The sequence below is a fragment of the Porites lutea genome, chromosome 8 (genome assembly GCF_958299795.1).
Source record: "Porites lutea chromosome 8, jaPorLute2.1, whole genome shotgun sequence".
NCBI classification, from domain to species: Eukaryota; Metazoa; Cnidaria; class Anthozoa; order Scleractinia; family Poritidae; genus Porites; species Porites lutea.
In genome coordinates, this window is record NC_133208.1 from 4,173,484 (window position 1) to 4,190,914 (window position 17,431).

A 17,431-nucleotide genomic window follows, 5' to 3' on the forward strand; every position below is an offset into this window, starting at 1 on the left:
AAAAACAAACAAACAAACAAACAAACGAAAACCTTTTGAATTGCTTCATTTAGTGATTGCACTCATCCGCAAATCCAAGAAACTACAAGGAAACAGGTCGATAGGCTCTTTGCATGAATTGATCGTGTGATCAACTTTCGGTAAACACAAATTCAAAACAGTTCACTTTTGAAAAATTTTGTTAGCACAAGCTGAAAGAGCATATTAAAAGTAGGTAACCTGAGAATTTTCAGCCGTATATCTCAAAAGTAGCGATTGCAACGGCCGCCGAAAGTTGGAGGCATTTGTACCGAGAAAAACAACTTTGGCCATGCATCCAGTGAAGCTTGCATGTTTTTTTCATACAAATCCTTGTAATTTCGAAATTTTCAAAACTGTCATGAAATATTTCCTTAAGCACTTAAGCATTACAGGGCAAAAATCTCCTTTTAATTAGACAATTTGAGCCCTTAAATGAGTAAGAAAAAGATTACACGACAGTTAAAAAATTTTAGAATTTACAAGGATTTGTATGGAAAACCATGCAAGCGTGACCGGGTGGCAAAAGTTGTTTTTCTCATACAAATGCTTCTAACTTTCGGCAGCCGTTGAAATCGCTACTTTTGAGATAATTACGCTGAAAATTCTCAGGTTACCTAATTTTAATATGCTCTTTCAGCTTGTGCTAACGACATTTTTCAAAAGCGAACTGTTTTCGTGTTTACTGAAAGTTGATCACGTGATCAAGTCATGCAAAGAGCCTATTCTTCAGCAAAAATCAAACTAACAAGTAACCAAAAAATCAAGACTTTAGCTGTACGCACGGGCGTACGTGCGTATACGGACGCTACTCTCCTGACAACATCCGCTTACCTGAAACAGTGCAAGTCCTTCCATCACCTTCATAACCTTCTTTGCATGAGCACAAATATGACCCAATAGTATTTGTGCAGGTTGCTCTCACATCACTGTCGCAATTATGACTTCCGCTTGTACACTCATCTATATCTGCATGATATTACACAGATATCACGAGTGGTATTTATGCCAAATATCACGTACAAATCATGCTATTATTTGTTTATACTACTACCCACAAAAGGTTTGTAATTTTCACATGTAGGTATTTCAAATTAAGCTGAAATACCACTGCTCTAAGCAAATCAAATTGGAGAAATTGCTCATGTAGTAGTATAATGTAAGAAATATTTGTTGCGTGGGCAATTTTTTCTTTTTAATCACTGCACGAAAAATTGGATTAACACAAATTTACTTGGTGCAAATATGGTGCAAAAAATTGCAAACTAGGGGGAAATCAAAAGCAGAGATGGTAAATAACGCATTTGCTTGCCAGTTTACACGGGGTTGTAAATTTGAGGGCAAACACGTTATTTACCATCTTTGCCCTTTATTTAACCTTAGTTTGCACTTTTTTGCATCAAATTTGCACTGAGTAAATTTGGTGTACATCAAATTTCTCGTGCAATGTAAATTATGCTGATATCGTTTTTGATTGATTTATTTCCATTTCCCTTTCTTTGCATTGCCCTTGTTGCTGTTGTTCTCGTTTATGTTCTGAAGCACTTGATGCATCATGGGTTGTTTCCGTCTTGCCATTAAAAAAGTATTATACATAGTGATTTACCGCTGCATAACGTTCCACTTCCAGTGTATCCAGAACTGCATGTGCAGTTAAAGGATCCCTCAGTGTTATTACAGAAAGCATTGACATCACAGTTATGGGCGTTGGTCGTATTGGTGGTACACTCGTTAATATCTAAAAAGATAGAAAAAAGCTCTTGTTGTTATTTTTCAATTTAGTTTTTTTATATTTATTTATTTATTTATTTATTTTGCGAATCTACTTCGATACTTCTTTCTCGCTTTCTTTCCCTCTAAGGTTTTTTTATTCAGTTTTGTTGCCCACTTTATCGTCTTTACTTTGCATGAAACTGTACATGTGCAGCAGGCTGACGTTAATTTTAGGAAAAAGACAAAAAACATTAATTTAATCTACAAACAGTAGCCCTGAGGTGAATGGCGAAATTGTCAGTGGATTTTCCCCAAAATTTTACTTGGCTTTTTTTGTGTTACTATGCTAGCATTGGTGTGCCAGGAAGGAAAATATCAACATTCCATATGGTAGGACAACGACCCATAATCCGTCCGAAAAGGGTTAATGCACTGAGGTAAGCAAGGTGACTTCCATGCAGGGGAGGGGGGGGGGATGGGCTGGGTACTACCTATGATCAAGCCTTGGGGACGAGGTTGACCTATGATGGCGTTTATGGGGAGGCCCCGTCTAATAGGTCTACCTTTTTTATCCTTTAGTGCGTTTGCCGTTATTTTCTTCAAACCAATGTGTAATAAAACAGTTATTAGATTCGGTTTCTGTTCAATCCTAGGGGCTGTCATTCGGGTCGGAAAAAACGGCGACGAAAATTTTCCAGAACAGACGAGAGAGCCCCTGGGACTTCTTCTAAGTTTAGTAACAAGTCACGGAAAAATCATATTTATCCCTGCGTGCTGCTCCGTCATGCTGCTTCGAAACAACTTGGAACTCGATCACAATCCTGCAAAATCCGGTATTTCTGTCGATCTTCAAAAACTAAGCGCGTTGTCTCACTTTGGTAGTCAGGTAAGACGGTTAAAATGAGCTCGAACCTTTATTTATGTAAAAGCGACTGAAAAACACTGCGGCAGAATCTGTTTGTGCAACCGTTTGCTATTTTATAGTACAAAATGTAAGCTTAGTTGTATTTCTTTATACCTCTGGTATATTGTTATCCTTTCGCCCAGGAAGTGGTTAACTTTGAGCGATTATGGTACTGAGATTTTGACACTTTGAGTTAGCCTTCTTTTACCGCTTTCTCCGCAAGTTAACTCTCCAGAAATGCCTTTATTGTTGATTTTCACATGACGTCACTAAAATTCAAACTACAAAGCTATCCATCCTACTGAGATTTTACTTTCATGGTGTATTAGAGCAGCTGAAAAATAATTTTCAAACAAATTTTCGCTTCAAAAGGTTTCTTGGTTGTGTCAGTAGAGTACGCTCAGCTTTTGCGTGACGCAGCATTTACATGACAGTGACATGACGGCCGAGAGAGCTGTCATTTAGGTTAAAAAAAGTGACTTTTTTCGAGGAATTTTGCTATCTAAACAGTTCAAGTATTAGAAAAAGTATTACTTTAATGTTTATGAGTTCCTCTAGGAGTTAATTCACGCTTTTGTAGCAAAACTCGGTAACAGATGTTTCTGTTGGTTTCCGTCCGCCATGTTGGAGCTCATCCGGATAAGCTCCAGCATGGCGTCTCCATACAAAGCTCTATAAATTTGGGTAAAACATTTCCTTCGACCCAAACCTTGGCGAGGGTCTTTGTATATTTACCTCCTTTCATTTCCCAGATTCTGGACTTTATCTATCGAATGGTTTTGATTTTTATTTTGATCTATTTTGAACGGCGTGACACTGAAAACTAGCAATTTAGTAAAAAAGCTCGTAATTAAAAGCGGTTGACTCCTCCTAAAAAATTCCTCAGATGGTCTTTTGTCCTGAGAATATTTTAAAAACAGTGAGAAATAGTTTTGATGAAGCGATTTTAAAAATCATCCATGTATCGTTGTTTGGAAATAAGATCACTTGTCCGGAAATGCGACGAGTAAACGTGATAAATTTACGTCATTATCTGTATAGTAACGAATTAATGATCTGGCGCATGCTCAACGAAAATCACAAGCGGCTTGCTGCAGAGGTTTCTCACGGGGCGTAAACAACCCAACTTCGCGACAGACAAGCCACGCGAATGTACACGAGCTTAGAAAAAACGTCTAATGAAGCCTTCCAAGCCCTTTGGATCGAATTAAGTTTTGCATCCAAAAAATATATAAAATTTGTGGCATTATCCAGAGACAACATAATTCTCCCGAACGTTTCTTAGAGTATTTTGAACAAACTCTAGAAAAATTTACCTATTGGGAAAAACGTTTGCGTCATGGGTGACTTCAATCTTTGTCTTTTAAAAAGTGAGGTATCGGAATTTAGTCACAACTTTCTATTATCTCTTCAGAGCTGTTATTTCATTCCTACCATTGACAAACCTTCGCGAGTTCGTGGCAACTCGGCTTCTCAAATCCGGATAATATATTTGTAAATAATCCTGATTGTGTATCAGTGAGTGGCAACATAATTTCTGATGTAAGTGACCATTTATCGCAGTTTTGTATATTCAGATCAGCAAGAGATAGGATTAAACTCGCTAAGAGAAAAATGCGCGACTTCACAAATTTCGATAGGGATTCTTTTACGCAGGATATAATTAGCACTTTTGAAAATAATCCCTGGTTTAAAAACAAGCTAAAACGTGCTTACCTTCGTCGATGTTAAGTTCACCTCGATAGTGGATGTTTAGAACATAAAGGGCTGTTCAGGTCTGCAAATATACTCCAAATAGCAGATGCTGACCGTGAGATGTTTTCAGGCAATAGTTCGTCGTGAAACGAGTAAAATGTTCCGCAGGCTGTTCCGCCATTTTTTGTTTTCACAACCAAAACAACTCAACTTCGTCCCCAGGTATTCTCGGTTAACAGTGCATTAACCTGCAGCTGTGCTGCACTTTTGACGTCATCGGTTGATTAATCGCAAAGTTCTTCCAAATTTGGTCAACAGTAGCTGGTTATGGTGTATTATGCGTGTGCTTTTAACCAATCAGAAAGGGTGAAATATTTTGAATGAATAATAAAATAACATAATAATAATAATAATAATAATGAGAATAAGAATGAGGAGGAGGAGGAGGAGGAGGAGGATGATGATGATGATGATGATGATGAATCAAATACAACCAATAGGACAGTTACTGACTTTTTAAAATTCATTGTTGGCTCCGAGGTTAAGAGGAATAAATTCAGAGCCATGACAAACACTATCGGACTTTGAAGGGTTGGACGCTCCTTATCAGTCTAATATTTCAACTAGAATAAGTCGGGGGCCATGGGGGGACGTGGAAATTATATTAATTGAAACCGGTCGTAATTTTAAACTGGAAGGAGGTTGAATGTTAACTTTTTGTTTCACAGGACTCTTCTATTTTTGTTCAATGGAATGAATTACTATTAACCCCAATTAGTTCGACCAGGCAGGCAGTGTGGTTCACAAAGGATAACTTAAGCTGAACCAATAATCCTGCTTTTGCAGAAATTTCTCGATTTTTCATTCTTTACTACATTTGGTTCGATATTTACCAGTGCATGTTTTTCCATTTCCGGTATATCCAGGTCTGCAAGTACAACTGTGTGATCCGATGGCATTTTCACACTCTGCATGGATGGCGCAAGAATGGGTATTACTTGTACACTCGTTAACGTCTAAACAATAACAGAATAAAAGTACAATGACGTTAGGTAGTTGCTTTCACAACTTGAATACTTAAGTTAGACTGTATATTTAGATAAAAACCTTAATTGTCTAAAAGATCACTAAAATACACACCCATAAGGAAATAAACCAAGCCGACATAGATCAACCGATAGACGAATATGAAAGACGAATATGCAGACAGGCGGGCGTGGTCAGACAGATGGAAAAACAGTCTGTCCCACTCACAATAGAATATAAGTCAACTGTATAGCGCGTTAATTATTTAGTACGACCCTAATAGGGATGTTACTGATGTTATCATGATTACCAGTGCACATTTTTCCATTTCCAGCGTATCCGTGATTGCAGATGCAGATGCTGGACCCCTCCATAGTCTTACAAACAGCATTTCTGTTACACAACTGAGTGTTTTTTGCACAGTCTTCAACATTTAACTCTGAAATAAAAGAACAAGAGACAAAACATATAAATGCGGACACGGACTATCCCGCTCCGGCAGCAAATTCACATTTCACTTCTTTTCACTCGACTTCATTGTTCGTTAACTGATTTAGAATGAATGCAATAGAGGTGTCGCCCCTACAGAAGGTAGAGATGGTCACATTTATGATAACCTGCGATCAAAAAAAAAAAAAAAATCGCCTGATCGCAGGTTACAATTATGAAAGCAATAAGTTACAATTTCGAAGTTGGTTAGCAAGATTTTCCACTTCCTTAAAAAAAAGATTTCTACTCTGAAATGTATCACACAATCAGTTGCTCACAGCTTATCATGATAAGGCTTGTTATACTCCTGTAACCCCATTCCCCCGCCTAAGTTACCCCAAATTATGCACGACCGTCAAGTTTTCTCTTTAAAGCACAGTACTGGAAAAGTTGAAAATTTACAGGCAAACGCAAATTTATGTTTACAATATGTAAATCGATCGCAATTTACATGTTTTGTAAATTCCAGTTTACATGATGTGGATTTGTAAAATGGAATTTTCATGGAATTTTCAGTTTTGTCTCATAATGTAAATTTTCTATAAAAAATAATAATTCTCTCATAAGACATTTTCTTTGATTTTTCTCTACTTCACAAAAAAATGACACTTTCAAAGCGTTCGTTTTGACAAAAAGTAATAATAATAATAATAATAATAATAATAATAATAAAAGGTAGATAAAATAATAAATAAATGAAGATGATAATGGCAAACAGTTTTTTTCTCTTTTAGTAGGCCATTTGCACGATGGCGTCATTTTACTACTACGACCAGAGTCCTTTTCGTTTTTCCTTTCATATTCAAATTTGGTAATCCCAGCGAGGTTTCAATGACGAAAGCCTAAATTTGCACAAGAAAGCAAACCCCTGAAGGATTCTGGTCGTAGTAGTAAAATGACGTCATCATGCAAATGGCCTATTGATAACGATGAATAGTCCTTTTCCGAGTTCCTAGGTGCAAAATTTTTTTTCTGAAAATGAGTTTTATTTGCATAAGAATAAAAACTAATTTTAATATCAATAGCTTCAATTCGCAGGTCATATCCTTGCATTGGCACAAAGGTTTCAGGCAACCCGGAAATGGCCTATTATTCTGCAGCAGTTCAGTTCCGCGAATTATGCTAATTTACTGGGATTACTGATTGCTCATTTGAAAACCAAACTGTTGCAATTTTAAGGCTTGTAAACGCCAACAAAAGACAAAATAATTATCCCATCCATACTGTTCTTACATAGTCAAGAATTTGACAACATAACCTAAGAATAGTATCATACAAGAATCTTGAATCATAACTTTAACATGTGTTGAACAGCCTTGACAAAAATTAGACTTGCAAAATCGAAAAACAATAATTCATTAAGAGTACAGATGCCTCTCTATCATACCCCTGCAAAAAGTTAAAGATTGGATATTGATCTAATTGAGTTAATTTTTCTACATTAAGTCTCACGAGATATATGATCCTAGGAACAGCCGGGTTCAAGAGGAAAGATTTAAAGACCATGCCAAGAATAAACTGCTGAACTTGCATTCTTTCCAGGTGTTAATAAGAAAATTGCATAATTATTCTGAGATCATCTCCGCATACATTTTATTTCAAAAAGTGTTCCAAACGTTAATGGAGACAAAGTCAATCATATTTATAGGTAGTAACTGTACATATGTATATTCTTAATTTATAGAGGGGTTAGCTTGGTCACAAACTAGTGGCGACGAATTGTACGTACAAAAAGGCCACAATCTCGGTCATAATTTGTTGAAACACTTCCGGAAAACACAGCATAAACTTAGTCGTTCATAAATACACTTAATACTTCCCTCCCCTCCCCTCAATGTTGGTTTCACGCGTTTGCTTGGGCATAAACGTCTTCCAAATCAACATTGAAAGGAAAGGGAAGGAAAAGCTCGCAAGCGTTTCAACAATTTATTATGACCGAGATTGTCTTTGCTGTTGTAAAAGGTGCAATCTCTGAAAACGGACGATTTTAAAAGTGGACGTTGAGATATGTAACATGAGTTTAGACTTGAGAAATCACCATTTTTAAATTGTATTGCGAAAAAAGTATATCGTGCAGCAGAGTTTCAAAGTTACGACAAATTACAAGCGGTACAATTTACTGTAATTATCGTCTCTAAAACAGTACAGGCTCAGCTATCATTTCGCAAATGATCAGAAGCAAGTGTGTTATATATACTTTTATATGTAAATCTACGATGGTTGAATTTCTAGCTCATAGAGAAGTTTTCTTGTCATATAAAAATCTCAGTAGCTTCTGAGTTGAAATAAAGGAGTCGGCCAAAGTCTATATCAAAAAGGAGTACTGGTGAATGCGTGGAATGCGATGGCGCACGACTATTGAAATTTTAGTCGTTTCAGAGTGCGTGACAAACAAAGGGAGTCTAGTTTCCGCCTGTGCTTAAATTACTGACAGCTCGGCCAATTTCACAATGTTTTCGGTTTCTTTTGTGGACAACACCTACAGCCGAGAAAAACCCTGGGAAGTATGTTTAAAAATTTTCGATGGACAATTTCTCAACGGTGAACCACGGTGAGCTGTTCGTTTACAAACTGTTCTGTTTACTTCTTAAGAATACGGTTCATAATGGTGAACCGTCGAAATATCCTCAACTACACTTTGTTGAAGGCGGAACGTTAACCAAAGAGACAATATAAAGTGTTTCCATTGCTTTTTCATTTTTTCATCAGTGGTTGATAGATCTACGCGCTTGCTGGGTGGTAAACTGTCCAAAAGCTTCTTGAATTCACTTCACCACTGTACAGTCGTGCTTTAAGCAGTCTATAAATAACTCAATTACGTGGTCATTTTCTGCGAGGTGGACTGAAACTTAGGAAAGTGTTTTAACAGTAAGCATCTAGTCTGGTTGGTTTTCGGCGACAGTTAAATACACTGTGAAACTGTAGAAACTGTGATAACACAGAGTACAAAAGGTGGGCAATGTTATAAAATATGCCGTACCATCCTCAAAGGTTTCGATTACTACACAAAAATGAAAAAAGGGCTCACCTTTGAAGTTGGATGTTATGATTAACTCTCTGTGTTAGCAGATTCAGGTAGAAATTGCTCTATGTGGTACTCCTTGCGTCAACATAACTTCCCTTCATTCATACAACCACCAATTATCATATAAGACCACACCCAGCTATAAAGACAATTGCAGTCTCTGAAAATTTTTGTCCCGTCTGTCTCATATGGTTAGCTTTAATTTCTCCCTCAAAAGTCTCGGATTTCCATGCCACTAACCATTTTACTATCTTGCAAATTACCCGAACTATATCTCACGCATCCTCATTTAAGTATAAGACTCGCTTCCCATCCTACCTTGTATAGTTCCTTCTTCGGCTCCTTGTTTTGAAACAGCTGGAGTGTTTCGTGGCCACTTTATCGTGATTATGAAAACCAAACTGACAAACGCCGTCAGGAAAGTTATGACCACAGCGACAACGATCAGGAGCTGCATTCGTTGGATTTTCCGGACATCTTTTCGCAAAGCATTCAACTTCTTTGGTGGCGCTTGTCTTCTGTTGCTGCCATCTTGATTGGTATTTCCAATATTAACTCTTTGTACTGCTGCATCAGTCGCAGACTCGTTCTCGACGACGTTTTCATATACTTCATCGACTTTAATTCTTGTTTTGGGTTGCAGCTCGAGGTAGACTTTCTCTGGCCCTGTTGGTGTCAACGTCTTTGGTGGCGCTTGTCTTCTGTTGCTGCCATCTTGATTCGTATTTCCAATATTAACTCTTCGTACTCCTACATCAGTTGCAGACTCGCCCTCGACGACGTTTTCATATACTTCATCGACTTTCATTCTTGTTTTGGGTTGCAGTTCGAGGTAGACGTTCTCTGGCCCTGTTGGTGTCGCATACATGGTGGTCAGCCCAGTGAGTTATTTAATTTATTGCTCACCTTCAAACGGCTGAACGCTTTCAAAACTAGCAGCAAATTTTAATCACTTCTTTCATGGTCCAACGCATTTTATCTGCACATGCCTTATAAATAGCTTTTAAAATAAGATATTAGTATGTCTGCTAAAAGAAACGTAATAAGACAATATTTTCGCATGACGATCGCGATTAAAACATACAAACGGACAAAGTAAAAGAACAAATAAAAAAGAACATGAAGATTTGAAGACTGCAATGGCCTCCTAGCTAAAATTTTCTCCAGCAGTTTTTTTTTCCTTAAGTTCCCTATTCTAGAGCGATAATGCGATTCAGTTATACGGATGTTAAGGGGGATTCCAATTTGTTATGCTTAGTTAGTAATGCGCAAGTGGCTAATGAAAGGTTGTGTTTAAAGTAGGGGTCCGCTGCAATATCCATCATTTTGGTGTTTAAATAAGTCGATTTGCCGGTTAATAGAGGAATTTCCTATGCAACTGAATTACCGTATTTATTCGAATAAGCGCCCAACCTCGACTTAGCGCCCACCTCGAATAAGCGCCCACCCCACCCCTCCCCCATCTTAATCAAACTCAAATAAGCGCCCACCCCCACCCCACCTACTTGAGTGATAATGAGATTGAAATTGAAATTGAATAAGTACTAATAAGAGACTTTCCCGAAGACAGAGTGTTCTCCCGAGTATTTTACAGAAACCTTGCTTTGTTACTTATTCACGTTTTGTTACTGGCATTTACTGTTTTGTTGCAAGATAAAAATACTACACTAATTGCTGAAAATGGTGAAAATTTAATAAGCACCCAGCCTCGAATAAGCGCCCACCTCGAATAAGCGCCCACTCTCAAGGTCCAAAAATTTAATAAGCGCCCAGGGCGGTTAATCGAATAAATACCAATGCTAAATGAAATGTAAGGTAATAATTCATTGATAAAATGTAAAGATAAGGTGTGTTAAAGTAAAATTGGCAAGCTTAACTTAGTCTAGCAAAAATTAACATAATGGAAAGTCACTGTTATTCACTGATCATATCAAGCTAATGATCACCAGATTAAGCCACCTTTCCTAAAATTCATCTTGAAAATTATGTGAATACCTGCTTATTCAGGAATGTTAGTGCCTACATCATAAGTTTACTATGCATAAGCAATGTCATGCAGTTTAGCTATTATATAAAAATAATTACACCGTTAATAAATTTTTTTAATACACTTAAAAATAACAGACGCGCGTGCTGGTGTATAACATTCGCAGGCTGCACACTGCAGTCTGCATTTGTCACACAGGGTGCGCGTGTGCATTGCGTTGTTAATGGCGAGAGAATGGTGTGACAAAATGTATGTGTCTTCAATAAAAATTAAAATACAATTACTCCGACTTCAGACAAGTCCAGTAGTGTTAAAAGCTGTACTTCTTATATAAAAACAAATGAAAAAGCCATTGGTATACTTACATGAACTTTCCGCGATGTTCAATGTTCGAGGCTCCAAAGTTATCACCATGACTTCTAGTTTGGCTTAAGATACGGCGTAATCCATGCAAAATGATTGTCGATTTAAGGAACAATCAGTCATTCGAGTGGTCAAGTAGCTCACACTCGCATTGAATCTGATTGAATACAGGGAACTTCGATGTATAGTAAATCGGCCAAACAATAAAAACAAAACAAAAACAAACATTTCTTGTACCTCAAAGAGCGCTTGAAAATTCATATTTTTGGTCGTCGAGTCTGTGATCTGAGACCATTTAGAAGCTAACAGTGAAACTCCAAACTGCCGCGCGGCCATATTTGTTTTTCTTATCCACCAATGATTGTCGGTATATAAACTAGCTCCAGGTCCCCTCGTTCAATAGAAGAAGCCTTGAATATATTTATTTTCTCGCGCGAAAATTGCACAATTAAATACAATAATCATCAAATGTTAAAACACTAGGCTGAAACTGAGGGTTTAGCTTTTCCCCAAGTCTACTTCTTCTCTCCTTCCCTAATGTTGAGATTCGCGTATGTTTGAAAATGGGAGCATGAATCAACATTGGGGAATGCGTAGCGGGTCCGGTAACGCGACAAGTGTTACAACAATTATGACGAGTATTGAAGATCATGCAGTCAGCAATGAACAGTTTCTTTTTCAAGTGCAAGAAGTATCTCTTTTAATTCAATGGATAATATGCGTACATCAAGTACATCATTACTCTCTGTGATTAATGCGAGCAGGATGCATAGCTATGCATGGATTACGAACGACTTTTATAATGCGAGTAGGACTCTGATTTTCTACATTCGTCAAAATGTCTAAAAAATCATTCAGGCTACTAGTCACTTGGCCTTAAAGCCGCCAAGATTTTTGAACGAAAGTCCTTTTTCCTTCTACTCTACATAAAGTAGGTCGGCGGTTCTTAAGCTCTTCGAGACTTTGTGGGGAACTTGTCTCCTCCATTTCCTTGAAATTAGCATGTTGGATAGTGGAGTCTAATTATAAGAGTTTATTTAATACAGGATTGTAACTGAACAATAGAAATGACCATTTCAGCCACTTTTTGGTTGTCCCTCCGAAAAAAAGAAAGAAAAAAGAAACATCGTAAATTTACAAAGGTAAGAAATGGGCAATAAGAGAGTCGCCTGAAAGAAACATGACGTCAGGATTTTGAGAATTTGTAAAGTACGGGATTCGTTGGGATCTTTCTAGACTGCGAGCAGTTTCTCTTCTGCTCAAAAATCTGTAAGAGCGCGTGCGCTATTGCACACTCGTATTATTGCGCCCGTTCTCACAGATTTTCGAGCAAAAGAGACTGCTAGCGATTTTTAAAGATCTTTCAAGAGAGCAATATAAAAAGCGTGTCGTTTTGCTAAAAATCAGTCCTTTCGTGCAAATAATTATGTTCTAAGGCAAATTTATAAGAATATGTTTGGTCAAATATATCTAAATTCACGAAGAAAAGTATCCGCGCTTTGTAGTCATCAAATTGAATTTTGGAAGCAAGGACCAACGTTACAAAAAAGAAGGACCAGATTCAGGTATAAGTTGAAATATTAACAAAAGACGCATAGCTGATTTTGCAGTAGGGAATATATATATTTTTGTTACCAATATTTCAAAAGGCACGGCCCTCCTTCTTCAGGGTCTTCTCATGCAAACACAACTATAAGTTTAAGCTAAGACGTTACAATTTGAAATAAAGGAGAGCGTACAATATGATACTATGATAAACACGTAAAAATTTAAATAAGAAAAAGTAAACGTTGAAAGTATATGAAAACAAGAACCGTTGAAGTTGTGATATGAAAGAAATTTGAAATGTAAAAATAGTATTAAGAAAATAAATACAAGTGGAAGAAATAAGGAATGTATTACATTTCATCTTTGTTATTAATACCTAAGGATTCAAGAGTTTTGCCTCTCGCGGTGAGGTATGCTTCGCTAGCTTTTCGCTCACGTCAAGCTTGTCCAGCAAATCGTATTACATACGGTTTAGTGCCAGAACAAATTGTAACAGAAAAAATACAACTGAGATTTTTAAACGGTGGCAGGTCTCTCCAATTAAACCGCGTTTCAACATTTTCTGTCGGAATACTGGATCCCTGATCCCCTCGAAACACTATTGATCCCGATCGCGCGGCTTGTGACCTCAAGATCCCAGGCCTGTGTTCCCTGATCCCGCCCAATTTTTGGCCTTTGATCCCTGATCTCATATAGCTCGTTACGTTACACTGAGGGACGCTTTCTTCGAGAATTTAGATATGTTTGACCAAACACTTTCTCTTTGCCTCAGATCATAAAACGTTATAGTAGAAGGATTTGTATGGGTGATTTTGTAAGGGCGTAATAATCATTGTAATAATACTAACATATCTCATCTTATTTGCATGAACAGACCGATTTTTAGAAAGATCTTAGACGCCAGTTCCTCCTCCAGAGCCTACCGAAATTATCTGGGCTATAATATTTTAAGTGATTTCAAATTGCCCGATCTTGCAAATAATGTTAGAAAATTAGACCGCAACAGTACCATTTTGCACCATTCTGTGCATCCAGATACATAGTTTCACGCAATTTATTTGAAAATACAACTTAACTTCCATACGATCCAACTTTTTTTCTCCTTAAATCATTTTGTCTGTGTGTGTGTACCCATTACGAGTAAATAACACCGACAAAACAGTGCCCGCTTCATTGCAACAAGATGAAAAAGACCGGCAATTTCGACTTCAAATGATCATTTTACTCCAAGGGACTAGGGCTATTCTTAAGACCAACACCTTTTTGACCAAGAGGGGTTAATATCGCAAACAAAATGTTTCAACTGGAGAAATGAAAAATAAAATGTTTTTGTTTCCTATCGTCAGGCGGCCAGTGATAACTGCAGGCACCTATGATGTCGCAATAGTGTGCAAAGTAGACATTGCCCAGTGCAAGACAAGGGTACGGATGGTTCGTCCGTGAAGTAGGGCTTTTCTTCACATCTCTGACTAAGAATTAACAAATAGTTTTAGCCACTCTGAGAATAAATCGCCTTTATTATTATATAAGACATTTACCAGATGATAAATGCAGTCAATGGAACATGAAGCCCCACGGGGGGTAGGCTAAGGTAGCCTGCCCCAATTTATGCTCTGTTCGATCTTTAAAGCCTTATTTATGAATGAAAGCACGCTATTTTTAAGATACAAAAAAAAAAGCTGTTCGTGGTTGGAACCAGACTAATTTGTCGTATGTTTGTCATCATATTTTTCTTAGCATCGCGCAGATTGGTCCCTGTTTTCAAGGCCCTATTCATGGCTAGACTTTAATCATGATAAGACTAGGTAGCTTATAGTACAACTGTATTCATTGGTCGAGATTTGAGACACTGTCTAGCTATAAAGTTCTGCTATTTCAGACCTGGTCATTATTCGTCTACCTTGCACGAAAGCAAACAGATACAGTAATTTTGTTACCCACCCTCCCTCCCTATGGAGAAGTTTTGTTGTGTTAGGTATCAATAAAGTTTGGGGGGTCACTCCTTTTGGTACGGTTAAGTCTGCGCCGCGACTTCCCCCACGCTTTTGGCATTGCTTGTGTCTTGCCATCGTATTCATTTGCCTTAATCTTGTCTGATCCAGCCCGTGCGGCGCTGGGGAGAAAAGAAAGGCTCTGCCAATACTCTTGTCCTACCCCACGGTAGTGGGGCGATACTAAAGTGAGGCTTGTGTTTTTGCTGTGCGCATAACCTGAAGTCGCTAGAACCTGCCACAGGGCTGTGTCCCCCCCCCTCCCCCCCTCTCGCCCCCTTATCACGCCATCTTATAGTAATTGTCTTATTTGCCTGCGTGCGCTATTTAGTTCTGTTACCTTTTCATGCGTATCTTAAGCGGAATAGTGACATTAAATTACTATTATTATCATCATTATTTTTCTGTTATTATTATTATTATTATTATTATTATTATTATTATTATTATTTCTGCTGAATAACGTTCATTGCATTCGATCGCGGATTACGATAATACATTAATATACATAGAAGTCCTTGATATTCTACAACAGGACACTCTTAATAATAATCAGTAATAAGCCGAGAGTGGAAACGATTTCTCTTTTTATCATGGCCTTGATTTCTTGGTTTAGACAGACAATTCCAGGATTTTTACAAGTCCGTTGTCATTTGAGTTACCTCCATTCATCCCTGAACAATTCGAGCCACTACAATAAGAGCCCCCTCCCCCGCCTGCTTGGTTTGGGTGTGTGCCACTACCACCCCCAGAGTATCCACCACCTCCTCCAGATGCACCATTATCCTCGGCTCCCCCTCCACCACCGCCAAACCCTCCAACGGCCCCAGGGGGAGGCCCTCCGTTGAAGCCACTATTCATTCTTCCAGCACGTCCACCTACCCAGCCCTGAGCACGTGACCCGCCTCTTTCACCATGCTTGGACCCGGCCCAGGAACAACCTTGGCGTAACCATCCCGCACCCACTCCCCCATGATGATCAGCGCGCACACTGTTACACTGACCAGGATTCCCTCCAGTTCCTCCGCGACGAACATAACCTGAAACGCTTCCAACGCTGCTGGTGCCGCTAGTACCCGCCTGACCATCCACCCCGTTATACCCACTAGATGCACCCCCTCCCCCTCCGGCAGCTAACAAAAGCACGTTACTTGTTGTATAAACAAAGCTGCCTCCCCCTCCCCCAGTTCCAGCATTGTCCTCTACGGACAGTCCCAGCTGAGCTGCTGTCAAGTTAGTGGACTGTCCTCCTCTTACCTCCACTGAATCTCCTCCTCTTTGTCCCACCACAATATTCAGTACAGTTCCTTTATTTAAGGTAAACGTTCCTTGCATCCTTGCCCCTCTACCACCATGGTACGTTCCAGGATAAGATCCATAGTTTGTCGAGTGTGTTCCTCCTCGGGCACCCCAGGCCTTTATCAGATATACACCAGTGTGCGGAACCATGAATGTTTGAATAATCCCTTGTCGCCCCGTGGCTCCATCTGTTGTAAAATTCCTGGTAAAAGGCACTAGAAAATTAAAACAAACCCGAAGTCAAAACAAGCCAGATTGCCAAGCTCCTTCAACTACGGAAGTCATCAGGTTCGCGTCCAAAAAACGGCTCTCTCATAATTTTTCCTCTATTTACTTTAGATAAAACCTCCTCGTTTTATGGTCAAGTAAAGCCACCGAGAGAAATTAGTAGTAGGAATATGTTTAATGAGGAATACTGTGTTTAATAATAATATGTTTAATGAGTATTATTATTCCTTCAAAATATTTCCCCGATTCTGATTGGCTAAAAGCACACGTTTAATTCTACATATCCAGTTACTGATGACCAAATTTGGAAGAATTTTGTGTTTAGCGAGGAAATGACGTCAAAAATGCAGCGTTTTTGCAGGTTAATGCACCGTTAACCGAGAAGACCTGGGGACGAGGTTGAGTTGTTTTGGTTGTGGAAAAAAAAATGGCGGACATTTCACTCGTTTCAAGAGTAAGAACTAGGCGAAATAATAGCTAAAAACATGGCAAGAACAGCAAGAAGACAACTCGAAGGGCGACATCTACTATTTGGAGAATCTTTGCGGAGCTGAACAACCCTAAACGTGCACTATCGAAGATGAGCTTAACATCGATGGATCGATGGAGGTAAGCATGTTTTAGCTTTGTTTTTAAACTAGGAATTATTTTGAATGAAATGCGATTGAAGTTGTTCTTTAACCGACTCAATTCCAGACTAAATAGCGGGCAAAAACTCTTTTTCCCAGAGCTCTCTCAGATGTTTTACGGTCAGCTTCTCGTTTTCCTTAACCATAATCCGTTAACTAGACGTTCTCTTACTTAACCATTCGCAAGAGTGGGAGCATATGTAAGTATAATATATATACCAGTGCATAATGTTCCATTTCCAATGTATCCAGAGCTGCATGTGCAGTTGTAAGAACCCGCAAAGTTACCACAGAAAGCATTGGCGTCACATTTATGAGCGTTAGTACTACACTCGTTAATATCTAAAAGGAGGGGGAAAAAAAGCTATTGTCACGTTACTAGAAACACATGGGGGGCAGAACTTGACATGACACCATGATTTATGGCGAATTTTAGTTCGCGACACCAAATAGGATGCAGTAAAAGGAATGACTGTTGTCTAATAGACCTAAATTTTAGCTTGTATGTTTTGTTTT

The 17,431-nt window shown here is 38.5% G+C and overlaps 2 protein-coding genes across 2 annotated transcripts in view; both read right to left on the reverse strand.

Annotated features, from left to right (window-relative positions):
• Window positions 1-585: 585 nt before the first annotated feature.
• LOC140945705 (uncharacterized) lies at window positions 586-9,809 on the reverse strand. The gene is made up of 5 exons (XM_073394743.1): window positions 9,189-9,809; window positions 5,667-5,795; window positions 5,224-5,346; window positions 1,625-1,756; window positions 586-987 (listed from the first exon to the last, which is right to left on the reverse strand). Exons 1-5 carry the CDS (start codon window positions 9,736-9,738, stop codon window positions 827-829), a joined length of 1,095 nt encoding a protein of 364 aa, XP_073250844.1. The 5' UTR covers window positions 9,739-9,809; the 3' UTR covers window positions 586-826.
• A 5,225-nt stretch (window positions 9,810-15,034) lies between these two features.
• LOC140945107 (uncharacterized) overlaps window positions 15,035-17,431 on the reverse strand; it is an 8,803-nt gene continuing 6,406 nt past the window's right edge. The window contains exons 6-7 of the mRNA XM_073394169.1: window positions 17,135-17,257; window positions 15,035-16,273 (exon numbers count right to left, since the gene is read on the reverse strand). Of these exons, the coding sequence (XP_073250270.1) occupies window positions 15,372-16,273; window positions 17,135-17,257 (1,025 nt within the window). The 3' untranslated portion in view covers window positions 15,035-15,371. The remainder of the gene's footprint in view (window positions 16,274-17,134; window positions 17,258-17,431) is intronic.

Bases quoted from the DNA above. Each gene is read 5' to 3' on its own strand.
- LOC140945705 (XM_073394743.1), bottom strand. From the start codon at position 9,738: ATGTATGCGACACCAACAGGGCCAGAGAACGTCTACCTCGAACTGCAA. The intron at 5,347-5,666 runs GTAATCATGATA...GTTATTGTTTAG, and splicing joins AAATGGAAAAATGTGCACTG to ACGTTAACGAGTGTACAAGT. The intron at 988-1,624 runs GTAAATCACTAT...AATATCATGCAG, and splicing joins AAGTGGAACGTTATGCAGCG to ATATAGATGAGTGTACAAGC.